The 26,463-nt window shown below is 45.2% G+C and overlaps 3 protein-coding genes across 4 annotated transcripts; 1 reads left to right on the top strand and 2 right to left on the bottom strand.

Annotated features, from left to right (window-relative positions):
• The first annotated feature begins 52 nt into the window (after nucleotides 1-52).
• LOC111073882 (nucleolar complex protein 3 homolog) lies at nucleotides 53-2,979 on the top strand. Its single transcript, XM_022366439.2, has 4 exons — nucleotides 53-149; nucleotides 212-1,830; nucleotides 1,891-2,514; nucleotides 2,580-2,979. The coding sequence occupies exons 1-4, from the start codon at nucleotides 141-143 to the stop codon at nucleotides 2,800-2,802; spliced, it is 2,475 nt and encodes an 824-aa protein (XP_022222131.2). The 5' UTR covers nucleotides 53-140; the 3' UTR covers nucleotides 2,803-2,979.
• Nucleotides 2,950-5,316, bottom strand: LOC111073893. Its single transcript, XM_022366449.2, has 3 exons — nucleotides 5,162-5,316; nucleotides 4,343-4,389; nucleotides 2,950-4,283 (listed from the first exon to the last, which is right to left on the bottom strand). Exons 1-3 carry the CDS (start codon nucleotides 5,196-5,198, stop codon nucleotides 3,162-3,164), a joined length of 1,206 nt encoding a protein of 401 aa, XP_022222141.2. The 5' UTR covers nucleotides 5,199-5,316; the 3' UTR covers nucleotides 2,950-3,161.
• A 1,397-nt stretch (nucleotides 5,317-6,713) lies between these two features.
• Nucleotides 6,714-24,609, bottom strand: LOC111071726 (flocculation protein FLO11). Of its 2 annotated transcripts, none has more exons than XM_022363219.2 (6): nucleotides 24,539-24,609; nucleotides 23,785-24,106; nucleotides 12,156-12,203; nucleotides 10,630-10,676; nucleotides 10,297-10,563; nucleotides 6,714-10,234 (listed from the first exon to the last, which is right to left on the bottom strand). In XM_022363219.2, the coding sequence occupies exons 2-6, from the start codon at nucleotides 23,804-23,806 to the stop codon at nucleotides 6,842-6,844; spliced, it is 3,777 nt and encodes a 1,258-aa protein (XP_022218911.2). In that variant the 5' UTR covers nucleotides 23,807-24,106; nucleotides 24,539-24,609; the 3' UTR covers nucleotides 6,714-6,841. The 2 variants fall into 2 exon arrangements, with proteins under 2 accessions (XP_022218911.2, XP_022218919.2); XM_022363227.2 differs by having other exon boundaries at nucleotides 24,534-24,584.
• Nucleotides 24,610-26,463: the final 1,854 nt, after the last annotated feature.

Here is a 26,463-nt window from a genome sequence, read left to right as displayed (position 1 = left end):
TGACTTAAGTTCAACAATCTGGCAACCCTAATACACAGCTGTTTCATTTCTCTGCAGTGTGGCAGCCCCATTTATGTGCCATGTGCTCGGAAATCAACATTTAATTTTATTTACACGTTTTATCAATTAAATAAAGTATAATGGCGGTGGTAAGTAGTAAAATAAACACAACTAAGCTCACATTACTCAAATGCAACTGTTCTACCCGCAGAAAAAGGTGAAAATCAGCTCGGTGAAGCGTGCGGCTCATCTGAAGTCGAAGAAAACGCCGCTCACAAAACAGCAACAAAATAAAATTAAACAAAAACGTGAAAACTTGAGCTCCAAACGCGAACAGGGCCCCAGTATATTCTCACAGAAGGCACGCAAGCGGGATAACTTGGCCCAGCGCAAGAAGCACAATAAATTGTCCTCCCTGGGATTGGATCCACTCGATGCTGACGACGACGACGGGGATGATGACGATCTGCTGGACAACATTGCGGACATGCTGGATGGAGATGATCTGGCGCTGCTCAATGAAAACAAGCGCAAACGGAAGGCCAAGACAGTCGAAGATGTGGATGATCAGCAGCAGTCTGTGGGCCTCGAGAGGGCCTACGCCACGGCCACCAAAAAGGAGGAGCAAACGCAAAAGATTAAGGTGAATCTGCTGCCCATAAAGTCCAGGGATGGCGAGATTATAACCAGAACCACAGAAGTGGACTACGTGCCCAAACCGAAGCTGCAGAAGCAGCAGGAGGATTCGGATGTGGAGATTAACGAAGAGGATGACGACGAGGCGAGTGAATTTGGCGACAGCGATGATGATGTGGTCAACGATGAGGCTGCACCCACCATGGAGCCCACAAATAAAATGATTTCCACCACAGATCTGCTGATTGCCCGCCAGCAGGAGATCGAGCGTCAAAAGTATCGCATCGGCATCATCTGTTCGGGCATGCTGGAGAAGCCAGAGGATAAGATGCGCAACTTTCACGCCCTCTACGAGCTAATGGACGAGATAAACCCGGCCAGTGGGCTGCCCAACCTAATGCCAGTGCGCAAGCTGGCCATCATTTCGGTTACGGAGATCTTTAAGGACATCCTGCCCGAGTATCGTGTGGGACAAATCGACACCAAAATGCAAACCGTGCGCAAGGCCACGCTGGAGCGTGTCACCTTCGAGAATGCGCTGCTGCAGCAGTTCAAGAAGTTCCTGCAGAAGCTGGAACAGTTCACGGCGCAGGTGAACAAACGAGGAGGCCTGAAGAATCCACAAACCGTGAAACTGGCCACCGTGGCCGTGCAGTGCATGTGCGAGCTGCTGGAGGCCCATCCGTACTTCAATTACGTTCAGAACATTGCCCAACTGCTGGTCTACATGCTCAACTGCCACTACGGCACCATGCGTCAGACCGTCAATCAATGCTTTCGCTCGCTCTTTGCCAACGACAAGAAGCTGGATATGAGTCTGTTTATTGTGCGTCGCATCAATCAGCTGATCAAGACGAAGCAGAACAATGTCCATGTGGAGTGCATCACCTGCATGTTGGGTCTCAAGATCAAGAATGTCAATTTGGATGCCGAGAAGGAGAACGAACTGAAGCAAAAGAAGCTGGAATCGCATCGCCAGCGATTGATTAGCATGTCCAAGAAGGAACGCAAGCGGAGAAAGAAGCTGACGGAGCTCAACAAAGAGCTCGAAGAGACCCGCGCTGAGGAGAACAAGCAAGTGAAGCTACAGAAGCTCACGGAGATCATCAAAATGGTATTCACCATCTACTTTCGCGTGCTAAAGAATGATCCCACATCGCGTGTGCTGAGCGCCATACTGGAAGGCCTAGCAGAGTGAGTTTAGCTTTTAGTCCCGCCCTTGAAGCTTCTTTAATCTTCCAATTTCTCTTACAGATTTGCTCATGTCATAAATCTGGACTTTTTCTCTGACCTTATCAACGTGCTCAATCAGATACTAGAGGAGCAGGACGAATTGGGCTATCGGGAGCGTCTGCACTGTATACAAACAATTTTTGTTATCCTATCCGGACAGGGCGAGGTCCTGAACATTGATCCCATACGTTTCTATCAGCATTTCTATCGGAACATGCTGGCCGTACAGGCGGGCAAGAATCACGCTGACTTTACCATCATTCTGCGCACTCTCGACGAGGTGCTGGTCAAGCGGCGGCGCAACATGAGCCAGCAGCGTCTGATGGCGTTTGTGAAGCGTCTGCTAACAGGCAGCTTGTATCTGCTGCATAATGGCACTCTGGCGACACTGGGAACCATCAAGCAGACATTCCAGCTGACTTCCGTGCTGGATGCTCTGCTCGACACGGACTGCACCATTGGCTCGGGTCGCTATGATCCCGAATTGGAGGATCCTGAGTTCTGCAATGCGGCTGCAACGTCGTTGTACGAGCTGACCATACTGGCACGTCACTATCATCCCACGGTGCGACGACTGGCCATGCATATTGCCAATGGTGTGCCCGCCTCGGGTGAGGGTGCACTGCCCACGGATATTGGCAAACTGTAAGTGAAACTTACGCCTCTTCCCTTCTTCTTGCTTGATTTTAATTTGTATTTGCTTTTTCCAGCACATCCCATGAACTGTTTACACAGTACGACAGCACGCAAATGGCCTTTAATCCAACGATAGCGCTGCCCAAAGCAAGCCAACCCAAGCTGAAAAAAGGCAAGCCCATGTTTATTCGCTCGGACTTCAAGCAGGAATACAACCAGCTGCTGAAACAGGGGAAATTGGCACTCTCTAAAGACAAGCAAACATTGCAATTGGATTTTCTAAGTGCGCTACAATAAAGAGCGAATGGAATGCGATAGATAAAGATTATGGCAGGCAGTATAAGTGTTTCTTAGAGCTAAAATTTGTGCATGCATATGAGGTATTCCGTTTGGGAGGAATATAGCAGCAGAATCCTTCCAAAAAAGAGACTAAAACTCCAACAATTTCACAGTAAAAAAACGTTCATTATGGTATATTTAAAATGGAATGGAAAGTACAACGATTCTGTTACTAAATTGCGTGTTTGTGTGTGTGTTTCGGAGCTCCTAACAATCTAGTAAGATGTTGCAAATGTCGCCTAAGCCTAGGGTATGCACAGTGTCTATTGCCATATAACCGGGTACAAGTGCCAGAGGGTCTCGTCTCGTCTCGTCTCCTACACGGCGCCTCGTTGACGCTGTCCAGCGTTAGCTGGCGGCAAATATTCTCGGTTGCCACCTGCCACAATCGGCTGCTGGCCAAAGCCGCCCACTCCGTTGTCGGGCAGAACACCGGCGGCTGTGGCCAGGAGACCAGCAGCTGCGCCAGCGGTTGCCAGTCGATTGGTGACAGCCGAAGCCTGGACATTGCCTGGGAGAATGGCAGGACGAATTAGCGCACTTGCGCCGTACGGAGATTGTGATTGTGCCGCGGGCGTGGGTGTGGGCGAGGGATAGGAGCCGCGACCGGCATTGTAGCCAGCGACCTGTGGCACTCCAGTGGCTCTTAGGGCACCGCCTCCAGTTGCAGTGGCCGAAACAGGTGCTCCATATGCCGTCGTTGCCGCCACTTGTCCCTGACGGTAGGCATTCGCATTGACACTGGCGCCACTGCCTCCGGAATAGTCGTAGATGTAGGCATTGTTGGCATACAAACTGGGGGCCGAGACGCAGTCGTATTGGTTCCACCACACGCAGACGAGTGTCTCCTGGCTGAAGACCGTGCCATTGGGGCAGAGGAAGGAGTAGGTCCGATTGAGGGCGCATATGTGGAAGACCTGGCACTGGGCCTCGATATCCGCATAGTATCCGGGCAGCGGCTGCTGGGTGCAGTCGAAGTTTGTGCGTGGCACCTGCGCGTAGACGGGATAATCGACTCCAGGCGTGCCCGGAATGGCCGAATAGTCGCCCTCTCCATCGCTGTAGTCGCCATCGCCGCCGGTTCCACTTGACACGCGGCCAGCGGACACTTGAGCATTGCCGTACTGCGAGGTCTGCGGTCCGTAGGGTCCGCTGCGAGAGGGCGCCGTTGCAATGCCACCTGGCGCGGGTCTCCTCGGGATACTTCCGGTTCCGGCCACAACAGCAGGTGCGCCAAAAGCAGTCGTTGCCTGTCCGCTGGGCGTGAAGCCCACAGCCGGAGAAGGAAACAAACCCGCTCCATAGGCTGTCGTTGCGGGGGCGGGGGTCAGCGGCAAGGCTGTGCCTGTGGGATAGGCACCCGGGCTGAGCCGTCCACCGGCTGTAACACCTCCGGCACTGGCCAGCTCCGGTCGGCCATAGTTGTAGCCATTTTGAGCCTGCGCAACAGAACACATTTCAACGTATGCCAGGGGACGGCACTCTTTCACGCACTCACCTGGACCTGCAGTTGGGCTAAGCTACCGCTCCAGAGCAGCACCAGAACTGGAACGAACATTAGAAAGCGATTAACGTGTGTGTGTGTGTGTGTGTGTGGAGTGGGAGTGGAAACTGTGGCTAAGATCTCTGTGGTGGCTCCGTGTGCTCTCCGTGCTGTGGGCCAGTCGACGCGCCAAATCGAAATGAACGCCACCAGCCACAGATCGACAGCAAAACCGAAGCGAAGCGAAGTGAAGTGAAGAGAAGAGTTTCGTATCCGTATTAAGGCCAAGTACGTTGCGATTCTAGCGGGCTGATAGCGCGCGTCTTAGACGGTTCTGCATTGCGATCTTTATTTATCAGCTTCCTACTCAGCCACAGGCAGACAGTGGTACAAGAATTGGGAGGGTTTTTGGAAGGGTTTTGCTGAGCATTAAACTGCTAAAAGTTTACCCAAAGATGACTCTCGAAACGAGAGGAAAAGTATCCGAAAAGACAGTCGAAGTAGCCCTCCGTTTACTCTGTTCATTCGCAGTTTAATCCAAATTATACTTGCTAATTTTGTGGCCTATTCCACTGTGCCTGTTGCAACAAGAACGCACTCCAACATCAATTGGCTGCCAACAACAAGAGGCTGCGCTGCCCCAAGACGCATGCATCGTAAATATGCAAGGCAGCAAAAACTTAGACAGACAGACGCCCTCCAAAAAGGAAGTGCTAATAATGATGGGGCGGACAGCCGATCGCTCGTCACTGTTGAGTACCGCCTCAGGCAGCAGGCCTTTGGGTGGACTGGCAGTGGGTCTGGGTCAGGCACAACGCATTGGCCAAGACTCACCTGCCAAGACGCCACAGCAGCAGCGATGAACTTGCATAATGTTGGTCCAAAATGAGGATGAATCTATTCCCTGTATGTGATCTTGTTTATCCTTTCAATCCTTTGCCTACGTGGTTCACTCGGGCACCCGTCGATAGCAACTGTAGGCGAAGCAAGAACGTTGTTAGAAATTTATACCAATTTTTAAATTCGCTGCAGTTCTCAGCCAATGCAATGGATGCTGCTGCTGCATCTTTGCCATATTTATGTGGCAGCTGTCCCCAGACCAACGACCAACGACGACGACGACGACGACAGTTCGTCAGTTCGTTTGGTGCCTGCGCTTTTAGCAGATTTATGACCCCTGGATTGTCCATTGTTGTTATGGTGGGGGCGGGGGATGCTTCGGTTTACCAGTTATCAGAATTCATATATCACCGACCGGACCCTATGCCATTTGTACAAGCAATAAAATGCATTACGTATACGTAATATTTAGCTGCATCGACGCCGCGCCGATCAATTGAATATTATGGCCATTTCAAGTGCAATACTCGTACAATGTTCAATCTGATTTGGTTTTGTCCTTCAGCGCTTTTTTAGAATGGATCCCGGGATGCGGTTTCTTCGCTTGCGAAAATGACAAAAATATTTAAATTTCGTTTGATTACATTGTGGATTTTTATGTCATTTGTTCTGTGGCTGACCTTCCCGATGCGGTGTCTTCAAGATTTATATTAGAGCTGGGCAAAAGCAGCAGCAATCATACTCGTCATTCGTTTTGTGTCAAGGAGACATCTTTGGATGCGTCTTTTTTGGGATAACAGCAGAGGAGTTATGGGCTGTTCTGACCAATATTGTAATGGTTTAATCGGATTAGTTCTGATTCTTCTGCTTTGAGGCATTTAAATTTGGTTCTATCTTTTTAGAAAGCTCTTTTCTTCAGAGACTTCAGGAAGAATTCTTTTTGTGTAATTTACTAGCACTCCCCACCTGTAATCTTTACTTTTAAATCTTTAAAGTCTTCCCCAATTTCTCCATTAATTCTTTAAGTAAAAACACCTGTATTAAATATATTTTGTATTTATTTTTATTATGTACTTTATTAAGTTTAAATAAATATTTACAAACAGAACAGCAAGACATACAGAACGGATGGATACAAAATAGATCGCTCATACTGGATACTGGATGGAAAAGTGGTTTGTGTTTTTTGTGTGTGTGTGTTTTTGCTTTAGTTAAGACTAATATATGAAACTAATTTAATACATCGCTCGATTATGTGTATAGTAAATTGTATACTTAATGCGGAAACTGCTTGGCTGGGCTTAATTCAGGAATTGACCAAGTCTATGCCTCGAGAGTATTTCAGGGGAGTATTTCGCTTCGTTTCATTTCGTTTCGAACTTTTACATATTTACAAACTATTTTTGCGAAAATTGCATTGGCTAAACGAAATTAATTAACAAGAGACAGTGGAAAATGGGTGGAGAAAACTCATAAAGTAAATTGTAATTGTAATTAAATTAAAATATAAATCAAACTGAAGAGTGAAGGGTATGGAGTGTGGAGTGTGGAGTGTTGCAGTGTTGGAGTGTGGTGTGTGAAGTGTGGAGTGGAGTTGACTAAAAGTTAGGCATTAACTCGCAAAAGTTTTCGCATATCGCTAGGAACCCGCCAACGATTCATCTCATTGCGGCCTTACCGCCTGCTGCTGAACTTCGATGCCAGCGAATATAATGACTTGAGCAGCTCCAGGGCCCGACGATCCGAGTTGCCCTCGAATGGCAGCAGCGTGGGTGCCATTGTTGTCGCCGTCCCCGCCCCCAAGTCATCCTCAATATCCTCGACGCGTATCTCAAATTTGGTCGTCTCCTCGTTGCTGCCCGACCCCGTTGTGGTGCTAAACAGCGGCACATCCGTTGTGGTTGTATAGCCGGGCGTGGTGCTGGTAAAGTACTCCCCGCCGCCACCATTTCGTCGGAATGTGGTCACCGGAATGCGTGTGGTGGTGGTGGCCAGCCTTTGTCTGGAGGGTTTCCCTGGCCCTGGCCCTGCCCCTGCACCTGCTGGCACTTTGCTATCAATATCGATGAGAGCATTGAGCAAATGCTTCCTGGAACGCTCCAGCGCCTTGCCGTTGTGATCGTCGCAGGTCTGGATGAGCAGCAGCAGCAGACTCAACACCTGACGATCGTGCTCCGCCTTAGCCATCACATTGCGCAGATGCAGCGCCTCCTGCTCGTTGAGGCCGCCAAACAACTTGTTGGCAATGCGCTGAAGGCCGCTGCTCGAGGGCAGCGCATCCCTGGGTATGTCGTAGCTCCTGAAGATGTCCTCCCACTCAAAGCGCGAGGGTGTGGGCGTTGTGGTGCCCACGCCCGACAGCAGCCTTGGCAGGTATGTGAACGGTGCCTTCGTGGACGTTGTGGTCGTTGAGGTGCGCTGCTCCTTCATCAGGCCGTCGTTGATGGTCAGGGGATCCAGGAAATCGGTCTGAGACTTCAGTGTCCACGGATGCTCGGTGGGCTTGTGGGTGGTGATCAGCTTCTGTGGCCTGGAATCTATCAGCAGATCATTGCGGGACTTCACAAAGGATTGGGTCTGCTGCTGCTGCAGGAACTCGTCTCCCTCTCCGGAGTCTGCGCTGGGCGGGGAGAGCTCTGCTGACAGTTCCAGCTCCTGGCCCCGGGTCGTGCTAGTCTCGTACAGCTCCGTCGTGGTGGAGTACTCTGGCGCCGGCGTCGAATCGAACTTGTGATTGATCTCCACTGCAATGCTCTGTGGCGTGGGTGTGGTTGCCACGGGCACGGCATTGGTGGGCAGATAGTACTTGGCCGTACCGTCGCTGAACAGCGAGGAGTCCGTGGTGGTCACTGGCTTGAAGTTGGGCGTTACCGGTGGCTCTGTGGGGCGTGCACGGGCCGCCAGCTCAGCCCGGAATGTGGCAGGATTATCCAGATAGCTGGACAAAGCATTCGAAAAGATCTGCGCAATCTTACGCGACTCGGGCTTCTCGGCCAGCGCGCCTATGGTAGAGCCAGTGGTTCCGATCTGTGGGAACTGCTGGTACTGTGAACCCTGCTCGGACTCAGGCAGAGATTGCGTCTCGTTTGGCTTGGGCGAGAGCAGGCCGGTGCTGATTTCCGTCTCCCCAGCGACACGACCCTTGGCGGGCTTCAAGCCAAAGAGGCTGCTGTACTTCTTGACGGTGTTGTCACTCAGCAGACTGTGCTTGATGTCATCCGCATTCTCGCTGATCGCAGGCGGATTCTCGGACGTTGTCAGAATGGCTGTGGTGTCCGATGGCTTGGCTGTGGGCAGCGGCGGTGGCTTCACCGAGAGTTTCGTCTTCACCTTTTCGGGCTTCTCGGACTTCTCTGGCTTGCCCAGCAGAGCATTTACTGTTTCGTTGTGTTCCTGTGCGAAATATTTGGCCAGGGACACCAAGGCATCGGGTCCCGAGGAGGGTGGAATCTCCAGGCCGACTCTTGCTGGTGCCGCTGCAGCTGCCGCTCCACTTAGCTCCACGTCCTCGAACTGATCCTTCAGCAGGTTCATCGTCTTGAGCATATCCTGCACATTGCGGAACACAGACTCCTCCTTCACGGGATTGGGCGCAAAGAGCAGGGCATCCTCTCCAGCTGCAGCTGCTGCATTTCCCCGCGGGGATATGGCGCTCTTTGGCAGGTAGGTGGGCCCACTGCTCGTGGCCGAGGGAGCAGGCGTCGTTGGCAGATAGTCGCTCAGCTTGCTTGGCGCTCGGAACTCCCCGGAACTCGCCACATCGTAGTGATGCCGCATGCCAATGATCACCGGCTTGTAGGTGCTGTCCAGCTCAATGCTTCCGCTCGCTGTGGGCTTGATCTTGGGCGCCACCGATGATTCCAGGAATATGCCAGAGCTGGCGCCGCCAAAGCGATTCGGATTGGGTGTCGTGGCCGAGTGTCCTCCCTTGATGTAGTTCAGCTTTCCCTCCGTGGTCTTGGACTTGATCAGACTCGGCACAGTGGGCGTGTAGAAGGGCGTGGATTTGCTGGGCTCAAGGCGACGGGCGGTGGAGTAGCTGCCAGCTGTGAAGTAAGGAGTCGTGTGTGGCACGGAGCGCGTGGAGTGCGCCTCATAGAACTCGGGCTTGTCCTTCAGCTGGGAGCCAGAGTTGGGCCTGTCCTTCAGCTGGGAGCCAGAAGTGGGCTTGTCCTTGAATTGAGAGCTGGCGGTGGGCTTGTCCTTCTGTTGTGCGCTGGCGGTGGGTTTTTCTTTCTGCTGGGAGCTGGCGGTGGGTTTCTCTTTGAAGGAAAGAATGGGCTTCTCGCGCTCTCTCTCCTTGCTGTGCTCTTCGCTGCCGCTCTCCCGCCATCTATGCTGTCCGCGCTGCCCCTGCCTTGCGCGCTCCGTGGATTCGCCTCGAGGTGCTCCCCTCTCTTGAGAGGCTGCCCTTTCCTGTGAGACCAGTGGAGTCCTTTCTTGCGAAGCCAGTGGAGTCCTTTCCTGAGAGGCCACTGGAGCTCTCTCCTGAGTGGCTAGTGGAGTCCGTTCCTGTGTAGCCAATGGCGTCCTATTCCTGGAGGGTTTCAGCACAGTGACATCATCGTTGCTGTTCCTGTTGGAGTCGCTGCCTTTGTTGTTGCGACGCTTGCCCGAGCCGCTCACAAAGGAGGAGCTCTCGGCGGTGATCTGGGTCTCGTGATCGTTGCTGTTGTTGTCGATGCTGGGCAGCACCTTGCGCTGCTTCTCCCCGGACACATCGTCAAAGTCCACGCTCTCCACGGAGGCGGGCACATCCTCCATGGAGTCGATGCGTCTGTCGGGTTTGCTACGAGGACCAGCCCGCGCTTGGCCAGCGACAGGAGTGACCTTTGGCTTGATGTTCAGGCCGCCACCGACAATATTGAAGCCCTGGACAGGCACTGAGGGACGCACTCGATGGACACGCTGCTTGTTGAGGATCTCAGCGCTCTCTGCATAGTAGCCGGAGGAGCCCAAACAGTTCACCTTGAACCACCAGTCGCAGGTGAGCTCGCTCTGCTGGAAGATGGTGCCATTTGGACAGAGGAACGAGATCTTGCGTCCCTCTTCGCAGATGTGAAAGACCTGCAAGGGGAGTAGAGTAGATTAATCGTAAGATTCTCTGCGGACTGAGTTGCACCACTCACCTGACAGTCCGTTTCCATATCGGCAAAGTAGCCATTGCCAAAGGAGCGACAGCTAAAGGAGGTCTTGGGTATCCTTGGGTAAATGGGAAAGTCAATGCCCGGCCTGCCCACCACGCCCTGGTACACCTCATAGTCCACATCCTCGTCGGAGGCGCGCTTCTTCAGGTGATGCTTGTGCTCATTGCAGTTCGGGTGCGCCTCGTAGCGCTCCTCCTCGAATTGGGTGGCGCCCGTTTGCTTGGCCAAAATGCGTGCAGGTGTGCGGTACTGTAGCAGAAAGTGGAATAAATGTTTAGGGATCTACTGGATAGAGTTTTTAGGGCATAATTATACCTTGGTTTCTGCGCTTGTGTGGCCTAGAACTGCCAGCAGGAGAAGAGCTGTGAAGTATAAATGAAATATAATTAAAGGAATGCACAATAAAATAATTTTTAGATATCTCTTCCTATTCCATAAAATATATTCATACATATTCATTCCGTTTAAGACTTTAAATGAGCAATTATTCGCTTGCTTTAATTATGTCTGGTTCATTAACATTTCGGCTACGGATTCTCTTCTGTTTAGAATGTCTACACTCGGGCCTTGACTTTTCCATGCCATTCCAAGCAAATATCATATGCAGACATTGCCAAATTACGCAACCGGTGACTGGGGATGGGTATTAGATGTGACTGACCTTAGGCCCCGGCCCCCCCCCCTCTCTAAGGGTATTCCTCCTAGTGCAACAATTAAATCTTAAGCCATAAAAACAATTAAAGAAACGAAACGGAAAGATAAAAAACAGTCATGCTGTAGCCCCACAGAAGAAGATGTCAGCGACACCAACAGAGATGCACAGACTGTCCGAAGAGGGAGGCAGGCTATTGAATAACCAAAATAACCACCAGATTCAAGGTCCACTTGATGCATAATCACAGTGATTATATGAATCATCGATGGATGGGATGGGATGGCATGGGAGACCCCGCGAACGACGAAGACGTTGAGGGTGTTTGCTTTTGCTGCCAGCCGCTGCCTGCCTTAAACAAATTAAACAATTGCCCATAATTTATGTCCGTTGATTGGCAACCGGGGGTCAAAATTCGATTCGGTCCAATCGCATTAAGCATACGCCACGTTGTACATCAATTTCGGGCTGGGGGTTTCTTTCGGTTTGGTTTTTCGATTCGTGAGCCTCACAGCGGGTCACACAGCGTATGGGTATGGGTCTTAATTGAGAGGCGCTGTCGATGGGCGCGTAATTACTCAAAGATCGGACTATTGTTGACTTTGCCCACCACACTGCCGCTCTCGGGGAGATGAGCTGTCACTGGTGCGTCGGGGCTCTGGCATTTGGGTCTTGGCCGTCCTAATGAGCCGTTAAAAATTGCATTTCCCAAGCATTCATCTCGTCCGATCCATTAATTCAAATCAAAGTCACATTTAATCTAAGTCTACCTATATTTTCTTTTTTTCAAACGATTTTTGTCGCACGCCAAAACCAAACAAAACAAAAACTAGACAGCTCACGCAACTGCCGGCCAAGACAAAGGCATATTAACGCAATCTTTGGCCGGGTTTGGGTCTGAGTTTGGGTTGGGGCTGCCGCCCCCGCCATGGCACACGCACGCGGCGGCCAAAATGCGTTGCCTTTGGGCTGTCAAGAGCGTAGAGCGTAGTGGATGTGCATATGCCATTGGGTGGAAGATCTATCATGGGAAAAATTATGAGACTGACAAGGTCAAGGATGTCATAGTTTATATGTAGATAAAGGGGTGAAATATATTTTCTATAGTTGTGTTATTATTTTACATAGGTTTCTTGATGATAGAAATCTTTTGGGTAAACACTTCATAACCATATTCACATTCACTTACCACACAACAAATTGAGCTGCGTACACCGCATTTTGTATTTGGAATTGCCTGGAATTAAAGAAGGAGAAATAATATTTTAGCCGGTTAAAAACAAATTATGAATATTTATTGCAAAAGAGCGTGGGAGAAGCCAAAGAGCAAGAAGACAAAATAAATAATTATTAGCAGAAAAACACGTACAAAATACACCGGCAGATACTTTATTGGGCAATAGTAGAAATTATTCAAACAGAAATAATAAATGTACTCTGGGCTTGCACAAATCAGAGAGGCAGAGAAGCAGCCCCAAGAGTTGTCAATGTGCCGAATGGAAGACGAAACAACGCGAACAAAAAGGCTCACAGTCGATTGCATAACTTGTTGAGAGAGAAAGAGAGAGAGGGGGAGAGAGATACGCCCACAGACGCATGCAGAAGATGCGAAATTTATGGCAGATAGTTAGAGATCTCTACACCTTATATAGATAGTCGTATGGGCTGATTGGGTAGGGGAGATACTCGTATGCAGATTGGAAAGGGTAGATATGCAGATTTGGGGGGGAGATTGCATTTTTGGGTTTGGTGTACCACAGGGCGTATGCGCCATAAATTATTACATTTTAGGTCTGACCAGGAACTGCACAGGCAGCTGCTATGCCTCCCTCCGACTAGGATTGTCAGTCTACGCCTCAGTCAGTCAGTCAGTCAGTCATTCAGCCATTCAGTAAGGCAGTCAGTCAATCCAATCCACTCCAGTCCCCTCCTCAGACATTCACTTTGGGGTATCGTTTGGGTATCGCTGGCTTCCGTCAGCTCGTTTCTGCAGCTGTTGTTGTCGCTGAATTTGTTGCCACTGCCGCTGCTGCTGCTGCTGCTGCTGTTGTTCCCGTAGTTTCTGCGTACTTTGCATAATTTCATATAATTGTTTTAATTTGCACAACACAGCAAACAATATCAAAAACATTGGGGAGACAACACGAGAGATCAACACCAGCCAACGAACCGGCTTGGCGCCCAGCGACACTCTTTTTCGTTTCAATTAAATCATTTTCAATGGTTTAAGTAATTTATTTGCTTTACGTAATCCTAAAAAAAAAAACACAAAACACGTAGTTACATTTTCAATAACAATAGCATCAATCGAACAGAATCTCGAAACGAAACATAAATTTAAATTTAAATTAGCTGCAGCTTTAGAGGTGCAGCAGTGGGTGGGGGAGGGGGAGTAGGGGGTGGCTGCTGAGATTCTGCCTTTCAGCATTGTCTAACTGTTGGATATTCTTCGGTTGCCGAAATTGCTTTTTTGTATTTAAATTAGTTGATTGCCTTGGGGGTTGGGGTTGGGGGTTCGCTTCTCCTCTGCATGGCAAATATTCTCACACCTAAATTTAAGTTTCATCAAAATAACGTAACGTAATGTACACACAGAAAACTAAATTGCGGCAGTGTCATCATGCAATGGTAAGTTGCAGCAGACTTGACATTAAAAAATTTAATAAAAGATTGTAAATTAAGTCGATTAGCCCAAAACATTTAGTTAAAGTTCAAGAGGTTTTGTTGAGTCGCGGACACTCGCGTTTTGTCTGCTCAGATTTTAATTTCAATTCACGATTTTCAATTTGCAAATTACACGACCAAAAGAGGAGGTTTTTTGTCATTGTCAAGGCTTTTGTGCATTGAATGGATTTAAATTGGCGATCAATTGATGAAGGTTGAATCGCTTGGCTGTGGGCTTATGCTTAGCGAAATCCATGAAAGAAGTTCAATCATCTTTGGAAAAACGGCACCGAGAAGGCCACTGAAGAAGTGCAATCATCTCTTAAGGGGAAATCTTCAGGGAAAGCATTTCGATGCTCAAGTCACAGGCACCACAAAAAAATTGTCAACGACAACAATGACAAATAAGGAAGTTTCTCCGCTAAATCTACCAGTATCATCACCAGCAGCTACAGCAGCAGCAACGAAAAAATTGTCAACGCCATGCCATGGCATGGGCCATGGCAACAGCAGGTGTTGAAGCGAGCAACAAAAATAATAAGCTAGCGCCAGTTAAGTGTCTGCAACAGAGGTTGCCTTGCATTTTCCTTGAGGCATGTCGCACGCCGAACGCCGCCGCGCTGAGGGTCTCTGCAATCAAAAATTTGGTTCCGCCTTCAACACATGCGCCATGCCATGCCATACCATGCCATGCAACACCTTGAGCAGATATCAACCAAAAGACAAAGTTGTGGGCAGAGTGGAAGCTGCAAAGATCGAGAGATGGAGAGATGAAGAGATGAAGAGATGGATATGCTAAGGATGCAGTCGATGATGCATTAGTGGATCAGTGCTTGGCTCTCTCTCTCGCTCCCTCTCGGGTTGCAGCCAAATGTCTGTTAAATCGTTTTAACCTTTTTGTCAAGTTGGCGCTTAACCTTTACGGTCGCTGGCGCTGACATGAAGGAAGCATTTGTTGTACCATTTTTTTGTTGTCATTGTTGTTGTTAACTGCACATCGCACATTGTGTTGTGGCACACACAGAGAGCGGAGAGTGTTGAAACCCGTACAATACACAGAAACTAAGGCAAAAATGTGCTGCATGTCGTATACGTGTTATTCCAAGATTTGATTTATTTTTTTTAGGTTTTTCGTGTTTGTCGTATTGTTGGGGGCTTATCCGGCGGTTTATTTGCTGAAAGCCAACCTTTCTTGCACTGACACTTGTGTGGCCTTCTCAGCAGATAAATACTCGTACCCGTAGTTTTTATTTTATTTTATTTGTAGCTCGTGTGCAGGAAAATTTCACCTTTACCAGAAAATTCATTATGAAACGGCAGGCAAAGCCAAAAGCCTGGCTGCCTGCCTGCCTGCCTGACTATCTGCCTGCCAATTCCCGTTGCATAAAATTGCATAAAGTCAGCCGGAGCGCATCTTCAAACTAAACAATATCTAAAACTTGATTCGGCGGGGGACTTTTTCTGTATATTGTTTTTTGGTTGGCGTCTGGGAGTGCCACCATGCAGGTGCGGATGGATATGCTGGTCATTTGGCTAATGGTGGGAGAGAAATTGTGAATGCAAGTCAAGTGGAGAGGCCACTGGCATCCTTGGGAACTCAAATTGTGTGCAGATAAAAAATATTTAGAAAATAGTTTGCAGGTTCTGCTGCCATTCATCAGCCCCCCATCCCTCTCCGGCTAGTTCCTGTTTTTAGTGTTAAACTTTGACATAAGCAAAATGTTATGCTAATTTTTGTATAATTAATTACCCATCACCAAAGTGCTACCAAAATTCTGGCAAAGACTGAACTGGAATTAAATTGTTAAACATTTCAAATGGCAAATGCTCTGCAGCTAATGCTTTTTTGGGCAAATAAATTGTGTGAAAAATGTCATTATAAATGCATAAAAGTCTAGGCAAATCACTCGGCTTGTTTTCGTTTTCGGTTTCCCATGGGAAATGTTTTGAAAGTGCCGCGCCGCACCGCCCATTGTGCATTTTGGGTTTTATTTATTTTACAGCAGAGATTTGGCAAGCAGGCATTTTGTTTGCTTTTGTTATTGTTTCTAAAATAAAACTGTTGCGCAGCAAGCAAGCAATTAAAAGCTTATTTTATATTGGCACATCCCCGCCACAGCGATAGAGATAACTTTTTTCGGGATAGCTCAAATGAAGCCCATTGTAGCGGGGGAACGGACTCATAAATCATTCAAATGATGTGCGTTTAAATACGTGTATTTGCACAATACATACATACATGCGCATATTTCGGGGCAGGTCCAAATAAATTCATAATGGGATTACCGAATAGAAAATATCTGAGTAATGGTACCTGCATATCTCATACTAACTGGCAGCTGCTGTGGGCCCTGACAAATGGGTCGGGGGTAGCTTTATCAAAATGAGAAATAAAATGATAAATTTATGACCTGATGTTTCGCTGTGACATTTCGTTTTCTCAACAATTAATCAGAAACTTCAAAAGTATTTAGTTATCCCTCACCAATCTTTCCCCCGTGAGCCACCATTAAAGTTCATCTGCGGAGCAATAAAAAAAAAACTAAAAATGCATGAAAAATCCCAAGTGTGAATATGCGTCAGACAAGAAGACATGTAAATGTTGCAATAACGTAACTTTTTGTAGCTCGTGTTGTGGTTGTAGTTGTTTTTGATTTTTTGTTTTTCATTTAAGAGATTCAGCCAAAGGCCGGCAGATAGCCAAGGAAGGCACCCAGACAGAAGACAGACCCAGACCACAGCAGCAGCGGCGGCTGTCTCTGATGCTGCTGCTGCTGCTGCTGATGCACTGACCTACGTGTCGCAGATGCACTCAGACATGGGTGTACACAACTCTTAGTGGCAATTATTGCCGCAACTTCACAGTATTTCGGGGGGGCGCATGCAGCACCCCTGAGGGGGCGCGGCAATGATTGCATTTCATAGCCGCCAGAGTTCGACGTGCTAATAGATTTTGAGGTCAAATGCAATCGTTTTCAGGCTTCTGCAGCTACTGGCTATTTTTTCGCCCTCGTTGATACAATTTTTCGGTTAGTTTTTTGCACAAGAATTCTTGTGCATTTCCGTGAAGCACTTTTTGTGGGCTTCGCTGCTACTCCTCATTTGCAATTTGTGTAGTTGTTAGAGCAAAGAACGAAGAGGCAGCAACAACAACAAAAAATGCCAACTCTGTGGCAGGCTGGAGGCATAGCCAAAGTCACTTTGACGCTTCGTGGCAGCCGCCTGTCAGCTGTTTCACACTTGGCCACATGCCCAGACCGCCCATTGAGAGCGAATTGGGATGGGAGATTGGGAATTGGAACTGGGCTAACATGGGATTTAAATTTGCTGACGATTTGTAAAGCAGCAGCAAACATTTAGCACCGAGTGTGCAGATGATTTTCGGGTTTTATTTTCGTCTTGTTGCGCCCCAGCAATTCTTCATGCAAGAGCTGCTGCTGCTGCTGCCGCGGGTCATATGGAGTCTCCCGCTGATGTTGGAACCTGCCCCAATTCATATTCATTTGCATGCAGCTGCCGCAGCCACAGCCGCAGCCAACCCCGAGGGACGGCACTTGGATGCTACTTAATTATCGGTTAAGCATATTTTCCTTTTGGTTGTTCAGCAGTTCTCCAAAAACACAAAACACTATTTGTCTGGCAGTTCATAAAATGAGCTGTTGTAATAACAAGGGTTAACCAAGTATATCATTAAATTTTCCAAGGTAATTGCAGAGTTTCTTTCGTGTTACGAGCAGCCATAACGAACCGGAAGCTGCACCCACTTAAAGCCATTTCAAGTTTTTAAGGTATAATATTAGAATCTGATACGCCAATACACCAATTCGCCATGCAAAAATTATTCATTGGCATTTATCAAATGCAGCAATAATAGTCCATAAAAAGTCTTAATCCACCCAAGAAAAGATGTTAAATTGTCATCAAATGAACGACTAAACCAGATCATAATAAAAAAGAGAATATTGAAATTATATCAACAAGAAATCAAGGGTAAAAAATTAAAATTCAGAGGCTTACAGGTGGAATGATCAAAACAAAAGTGGAAAGAATTCTCGTGCAAGGGGATTGAATGAATCGAAAGACTAAAGCCACAAACTGGATTTCGTGTGAAGTTAAAAAGTTCTAGAAGTTGCACTTACTTAACCTCACAAATATATATTTTAATGTATCTTTAAAATGCAAAATTTACCTCTAAAAAAATTGCTACTCAATATATCTCAAAATTGAATTGCTACGCAATTGCTTTCAAAAAACAGGTCTTCATTTATTATCCAATTGTGAAAGTGTACTACTAAATATAATATTCAATTGAAGATGAACTCTGCTTAAACCAGTTTCCACCTACTACACTGGAAAAGGCCTACTCGAATGCCAATTTCGCGGTGTCACTACGGGCATACACACACGCGGAAATAAATCCCCTACACCCCATCTCGAGTGCTCACATAACAATTGAGTTGTCAATAAGAAGATATATCTTTATATCTTTTGGCTAGATAATGTGCCAAAATACAACAAAAAAAGAAGCGAGAAATATCCAAAGATAACAATTGAAAATGCCGCTCAGCCAGTTTCGATTGATATGAGGCAATATTCGTGCAATTTATGATAGAGACACAGAGACAGAGACTTTGGCGGCGGCAACAAAAGTTGCAGCAGTAACAACTACAAACAACAGCAGCCAAACGAGTGGCAATTAATAGGTAATTGCTGTTGACGCCACAAGTGGCAGCAGCAGCAGCAGCAGCATCAACAGCAACTTCCACAGGGAGGGAAACTGTTGCACTCTGTCTGGATTCTTTTGTTCAACTCGATTACAAATTACGCATACTACACTTATTTGGGTCAGTGTTTCTTATCAGGGTGGCTGCATATTTATGTCACCTGGTTAAATAATCCAGCCTGCTCCCACCTCACTGGAGGAGGCTCTAATTAGAGCCACAGCAACAATGGGCAGCTTTTTCACGTTGTTTGTGGCTTTTCTTTTCAGTTTTCCTCTTTGCGATGGCCTTTTTATGATTACTTCAGCTTGCACTCATCTTTATGCAGTCTCTGTCTGTATGTATGTATCGTATATATATGTATATATATACATATGCATATATGTTACCGCCTAACTGAAATGAAGCTGCGAATTAGTCGCTTATTGTCTGGGGAGAGTAATTGTTTCTTGTTTGTGTGTGCCGCAGCCGCAGCCACGTAAATGAAAGTCACTTTTGATTTGGTTTTCTGCTTCTGTTCAGCGTGTCAGTGGTAAGAGTTCAAGCGGAAATGGCCGGGAAAATTACATTTCGTTTGTTTGCTTTATTCGACGATAAAACTAAGACTGAGAGACATTAAACCAATCATAACTCCATTATACCATTCTAGAGCCTTTAAACAAAAGACTCAGCTTACGAACTTGACTTTGACATCCACAAAAAAAGTCTTTGTGCTGTTGCTGTTGCTGCTGTAAGCGACAACAAGTTTTCAAAATATCATAGATTTTTTGTTCTGTCTTTTTTTTGTGCGAGTATCATTGACTATTATGACTGCTGAAAGCTCTTGTCATTTTTGGCTGCCTTCGCAGCATTTTGATTGTGCTTGAAAATATCAAACAGTATCAAGGAATTAAATGCGGAATTTGTTTCGTTGAATTCAATGATTTATGTTTTGATTTCTAAGAGTAAGCGTGTGTGTTTTGAGGCGTCTCTAATTGCTTGTCAGCTGCCTGAAATTGATATCGATTTGTAGTGCCCCAATAGACAGACAGACAGACAGACGCTTATTGACAGTTTCTTCTTATTTGTTTCCATTGGGTAATAATCGTTTAGCAGACATTGAATGATGCCAGCTTTTAATGGGCAAATCTCAGTGGGAAATACTATATTTTTTCGATCATAATTTTATGGCCCAGCCGACCCGCTGTGAGAACGGCAGCTTAAGAATTCTAGCCTTGGCTGACACCTATTTATAAAGCACATTAGTGTCTTCATATTTTGTGTACATAAGCTTTATGAATCATACAGAGAACAACTTGTTTATTGATCGTATTCGATGAGCATCCTTTACCCGAAACCAAACCCCCCCGTATGATATCATTCGACCGATTTAGATCCTGCCTAAGCCCCAAGCAAAACAAAAACAAATATAAATCGGAATATGCTGGAAACAAGTTCTCAAACAGCTGTAAAATAACCATATAAAATATCTATTATAATAAACTAAGACAAACCCTCAAAGAAAGCGCAATACGAAACTCGTTTTGGCGGGCGCTAAATGCGTGCTGAAGTTTTGTTTTGCCAACTGAATATGGGAACATCGATAATGCAGCTTAATTGCCATTAAACTCGTATTTTATTTGTTGCAAACTGTATTTGTTTCCCTCCAGAACTGATACCCAAAACAAATCATTGGCCTAAATTCACAACCGAAACAAAATTGAAACACTAAAAAGAGTTCCAAGCCAAAAAATTGATATATATGCCAATGAATGGCTTTCGATTGCCTATTTTGGCAGCTGTTTGCAATGAAGTTCATGTGGGGACCATGCAGGCCGTGGATGCAGATCAAAATGCCATTCAACAGGCAGCCCTAAAATGGCCTAAACGCAGCCTGTCAGGCCATGGAGGTCAGCATTTCAGTCTGACATTTAGCCTGCTGCTGGCAACTGGCTCTGGGGCCATATATCAAAGTTGGCTATGGCTATGACTATGGCTATATACTGGATGCAGCTCGAAGCTGGAGTCCATCCATTAAAGGCTGACAAACGGCTACGCGCAATTCGCGACGCACGTGTGTCGTTTGTGGCAGCGATTTCAGAATCTCCAGCGCTAGCATAGCTGGCATTTAGCTGGTAAATGCTGCTTTGATGATCATATTTAAAATCATGATGTAATTGAACAGTTTACGCATTCGAGTGGATAACTATGATTAAGCTTAAAGGCATTTCAAATTACCATTGCAGCGAGGAAAAGCCTCAGGCATTCACCATTTTCCACAGCTTAAGTTATTGTTTCAACACTTCAGCACTTCACTCTTCGTCAAGTCCCATTGCTCCAGCAACACAATTCCTTTTGGAAAAGTTCAAGTTCGTTGTCTTAAACGTCTTTTTGTTTGACCACCAAAACCAAAAAAACAACCCGAAAAACTACAAGAAAAAAAATTGAAAAAATTGACAAATGGTTTATTTATGACTGCAGTGCACTTTGCTGACATTTGGCCAAATGACAATACGGCACACAAGAAAAAAACTAAGGTTTAGCTGAGGTTTTTATCTGCAGTTTTACGGTTTTGCGGCCAGCAGCAAGTTCGTTGTCAAAGTCTTTTGTTTTTACAGCAGCTGCTGGCGTTGTTGTTGCCATAATAAGCTCCCTCGATGAACACCTTAAGAACAGCCACTGAAGTGATGATAGATCGAAGCATTAAGCCGGAGGAAAAACCCCAACTAAGTCCGCCTAGAATATGTATGTTGAAATCATGAAAAAAAAAAAACAATACAAAACATCAACATTATTTACACTTCATTAATCACTAAAAGATGGTCTAACAAAAACAACAGCAGCAACAACAACAACAACAACTACAGCAACAACAGCTATTGTAAGGTTGTTTTGTATGGTGTTGTCTATAAGGAATCGTTGTGGGATACTTTTACTTGGGGGGGGGGCACCATGGCGTCTCGTCTCATCTCGTTTCGTTTCGTCTTTCAGTTGCGGCTCATTGAGTTTTCAGCGATGCGCACGCAGCGCCAGTTAACGCATCAACACTTGGAATGGAGTACAAGATATATCACTAGCAACAACAACAACAACAATTTCAACAGCAACACCAATAGCAATAACATCGATATTAATGCCAGCAGAAATAAAATCCACTTCAAGAAATACAAAAATTTAATAACAACAATTAGAATGCCTAAAATTATAGCAGAAATATAAACAACAGCACAGCCAATGGGAGTTACACCAACAAAGACTACACCAACAAGTTTCCCTGTTCAACGACAACAGAGAGCGAGAGAGAGAGAGATGGATTGATCCTCCTTTTGAGGGTATTGTTGCTTGAATGACTTTTTAATTTATTTGCCATTTCTTTCGCTGGCAAAACGTTAATGAGCAGACCAGACCAGGCCAAGATCCGAACAAGACCAGGGCCCGGTACTCAGACGCAGACTTAGACCCGGTTAAGACTACAACAACAAACGACAACAACAACCATTCGCATTTTGAACTTTTATCTGGCCATCTGCAGACTGGAAAAGACGAAAACAACAGGCAACAGAAATAAAAAAATTATATTGTAGCATTCATTTTGTTACATTTTGGTTTATTTTCCAGCTGCCTTTCGGCCCGAAGACTCGTCTCTCGGTCTCTCCCCAGTCAACTTTAACCCCCTGCCACATAAAACACAAAGTACGAGTGAACGAGTGTACACGAGTGTACATCCCTATCCCTGGCCCTTGCTTTTTTTCTTCCGACCCGACCCTGTTTTAGGTGTAGGTGTATGTGATGTGAAAGACGGTTAAGTCACACATTTGGCCTAAATTTGTCTTTTCTTTTGGGCCCGGCTCGCTTTTCTTTTGTTCATTTGCGCCACGAGACAAGAAGAAAACAAAACTGTGGCACCTCTTGACATTTAAGGCGCGCGCATTTCCCAATTCCCTGCACTACTTTCTGTGAGGCTCTCTGCCTGTAATCACAGAGTGCACACCAATTGGAATTATCTAACAAAAAACAAAACAAAAAAAACCAGAAAAACTCTTTGCAGCTGCAATACAGCACTGCATTCCCCCCATTCCAAGGGTCTATATTCTGAGTGCTACTGGGGGCCGCAATCATCCTTGAACTGTGTGCTCAGCCCAGCCACTGAGCCACCCAGCATTATCTTAGATTCGTTAATAACAATGCCAAGACGCGGCAACAATTGTGGTTTGCAAATTTTGCAACACAAAATTTATGCAGTAAAAAAAAAATTAGAAAAACACAAAAAAAAAAAGGAAAAGACCGAAATGCATGCCGGCAATTTTGAGGCTTTTGCATGGCTTTTAATTGTTGTATCCATTCATCTATGGTAACCAACAATTTTGCAAATTAATCATCGAGCCAAAAGTCGCCTCTGGCTAATGCTAGATTTATGGAAATTGTCCATCATTTCATTCGCCCAGAACCGATTAATATTTACGTTGATTAAGAAGAAGACAAGAAGCTAAACCAAAGCTAATGCTAATTGTTTTTAATAGTAATGACTTTGAGGGGGTTTGTGTGCCAACTTAATTAAGTTCTTCATCGGTTAATTAAAAATGTTTCACAGCAAAATGTTTCTTGGACAATTTTAACTAAGGTTGTGTTATGTGGAAGTCTTCCTGGTTTTTTTTTTGCATTGCCAGCAGAAGGTATATTAGATAATTTACAGGAGAGTTGTTATTAAGATCCTTTGGATATGTTGTGTGAATTTCTCGCAGGAAGGAAGGCCCACAAAACATGCTTGAAATTTTCTACAGATATCTATCTACTGCTTTCGATTGCTCTACCATCTACTGTTTTCCTTCATAAAATCAAAATATTTATCTCAGCTAATAGTTCTTGAGCTCATATCTCAATTGCCATCTAATATACATTTCAACAAAAATCCGCTTTTAATAACTTAAGGAAAAAAACCAAGTTATTCACTTCTGTACTTCTGTTGAACCTGACACTCATCTTTTTTTAGAATTTTTTAAGTGGTATATTCCCAAGAATTTGCCTTCACTTCCTTTTACTTTTGAAAATCTTGGTCAAGTATCATAATTTATTTGAAATTTTTGTATCTTGGCTTATGGTGCATCATAGACAAGTGGCAAGTGGACTTGCATAACTTATAGCCGTACAAGAGCCACCATAAAAAACTGTCTGTCCAATATTTAACCAACACATTGACATTTCAGCAGGCATTATTGTTGCTTTGCCTGTGGCGAGTTGGCCAAAAACAAGTAATAAAATTAAGTAGAAAATGTATACAATAAATCTAAGTAAGATGAGGCTTTTGTGAAAGGAGATGTACATAATTTTTGTCCATTCATGCGTACGAAATGCGTTTGGCATTTTATTAGAAGTCTATTCAGCTGTCGATCTGTGGAGCTGTGCTGTCGAAATTCCTGGGCCCAAACGCATTTGGGGTTCAGGCTGCTCACTCACCTTTAAGCGGCATCAGCGGCATCAATGGCAGCGGTGCTCTGAATGTCAGTTTGTGTGGCAGCAGCAACACTCGCCAGTAACTGTGGCAGCAACTCAATCTTCCACAGCTTCCTTTTTGCTGCTTTCGGTTTCGTGATGGAAGCAATATGTAGGTTTTGCTATAAACTTATTTATGACAAAGTTTTCCGCTCTCCAAGTTGATGTGTTTCTCTTTTTTTTATTCGCTTGTGAATATTAGTTATAATGTTGCACTTTTTCGTGTAACTGTTGTGGCAATGTTGTCTCACTATTGTCGATTATTTGGTGTATTATTTGTTTGGGGCTAGAGTGGAATTATGTTATAATGCACAGATATCACGATTTAGTTGATGGTTTTTTTTTTTTTCGGTGGCAACACAAAATCACTTCAAGTTTTTCATGTCAGCGGGATGAAGATATCATTAGCTGGGTAAATCAACAGTTGGATAAAAGTGAATTGATTTAATTTAATATGTAATCTGAGGGATTTGGGCCAAGTTCATTAGCAGCTGATGGCAAAAACTATGAAAGACTTGAAGTGATTTGTTATATGTATTTTTGGTTCGTTATATAATCCTTTTCTTTATCATAAGTTCCTTAATATTTCATAATTTTTATCCTTAAAAACTTTGACAAAAAATTATCAGTTATGATCACAAAATGTTTAAAAATTCAGGCACTTGAATCACTTTTAAGATTATTATCCACATAAAATTAGCTTTGGAAAATACAGTACGAGGAATCTCAGATGAGAGCCAGAGTCGGAGCCAGACGAACAGAAGACGTCTTCACCCGTACGATATTCACATTTGAATGTTTCAATTGGCAAATGCGGCGTCCAACTTTAGTAGTAGTTGAGCGGTTCGCGGGCCCCGGACTCGAAACTTTGTTTAGCGAAAAACGCTCTCAAAGCCACGGCGCAAAGACAGAGATCAGAGTCATCGTCGGCACCCCGTCGTCGTACCGCAAAACGAAGATCTTTGCCACATCTTCCTCAAAGCCCAAAAGCAGCAGCAGCCGCAAACACAAAAAACCAAACACAAATTGTCTTTGCAACCGGTCGCTGCTGCAGAGAGAGAAGAGAGTTGGTGTTCGGCAGGCAGCCGAAGCATAACAGTGCCATGGGCTTTACGACTGATAAAGCTTAACAACGCTGTTAGGGCTGTTACTGCTGTCAAGGTGGCTGTTAAGATTTGAAATATTTTATTTAATTGTTGTTTTCAAACGTGTAACACATGTAGTCTGGTCTGTACTTCGTAAAGCTTTGGAATTCGTCTTCAGGAAAAGAACAGCGTGCGTATTTTCAGCTGTGGAGTTACTCACTTTTTGGCATGGTTCATACGAATTAAACTATAAATAGATTTAATAATGATTTATTTCAGTATAATTAATTACAAAAGAATGATGTATGGGTTACTTTTAATGTATAAATATTTGTTTTTTTAATTATTTATAAATGTTCTACTAGGTGTGACCTGTCTCAAGGCAATCTAATGTATTTTATAAAGTTTAAAAGATATTTAAAGTAAACAAAATAGGTAGAAATAAAAGTTAAGGACCCATCTAATTGCTCAAAACAATATTTGTGTAATTAGGACTGTTGCACTTATCATACTTTATGTTGTGTATTTGTCAATATCGTAAGGGATTAGCCTCCTTTCACATAATTTTCCATAAAATTGCATAAATATTAAAATTGCATTAAATGCTGCTCACATTCAATTGAAATAGATTTCAATCAATCAGCGGGATGACAGTTTGAAAATCCATCAACGCTTAATGAGGAAGGGGAAGCACTTGTAGGGTTTGCAACGAAGAGTTACGCTCCCCTCCCCACCCTGGAGTGGTGGTCGGTCTGTGGGTCGACTGCTCGATTGCCCGTGGAAGGCAGAGCAAACAAAAACATCGCAAATTAAAGATTCGAAATGCTTGCAGTGACGACTTTTTGACTTGAGGCGTTTCTTGTTTCTTGGTTGAGTTTGATTTTTTTGAACCACAAAACAATGGGGCAAAAGGGAAGACAGCTGAGGAGTTGACAGTGGACAGTTTTTATGATGATTTTTGGCCAGCTTCTTTTGCGGGGCCCACAACCAGGAGGGAACCTGGCAAGCGATCGCCTCGATTGCATAATAATTTTGTTTGATTTTCGTTTGGTTTTTGGATGATGCTTCCTCCCTCTTCTTGGACTCATCTTGGAAGCAACTTCTGCTTCCTTCTCCACACGAAGGCAACAGCAGCAAATGCTGCTGCAGATGCCGATTCATTGGGGCCTGCGATTATGGATTTGGTGTAGCAAAAATGCTTAAATAATCGCAGTCACAAATATTCCCACGAAATTTTCCACTAAGGCCTGCCCATAGAGTGGTATCTCCAGCCAGTGATCCAGCGTTGGTATGAGTAGTTCATGTAAAATTAACATTGGATTCTATTCAAAATCAGAAGTGATGGTCGTAATGGCCCGCCTGCCTTCTGCCTTCTGCCAGTTGCCTGCTTAACGTGATTTTAATGGCGATTCGGTTCTCGACTTTGGCTGTTTGACTCCTTTCCATTATTAACTATTGACAATGTTTCTGTTTTTTTGCCAGTTGTTTGCTGTTCGGGGTGATGCAAATGACATTGAGTTAGCGGCTTTTGCTCATTAAGAATGGCAGGCTGGCTGCA

Source organism: Drosophila obscura, unplaced genomic scaffold, assembly GCF_018151105.1.
Source record: "Drosophila obscura isolate BZ-5 IFL unplaced genomic scaffold, ASM1815110v1 contig_4, whole genome shotgun sequence".
Lineage (NCBI taxonomy): Eukaryota > Metazoa > Arthropoda > Insecta > Diptera > Drosophilidae > Drosophila > Drosophila obscura.
This window is presented reverse-complemented; position numbering and strand designations above follow the sequence as displayed.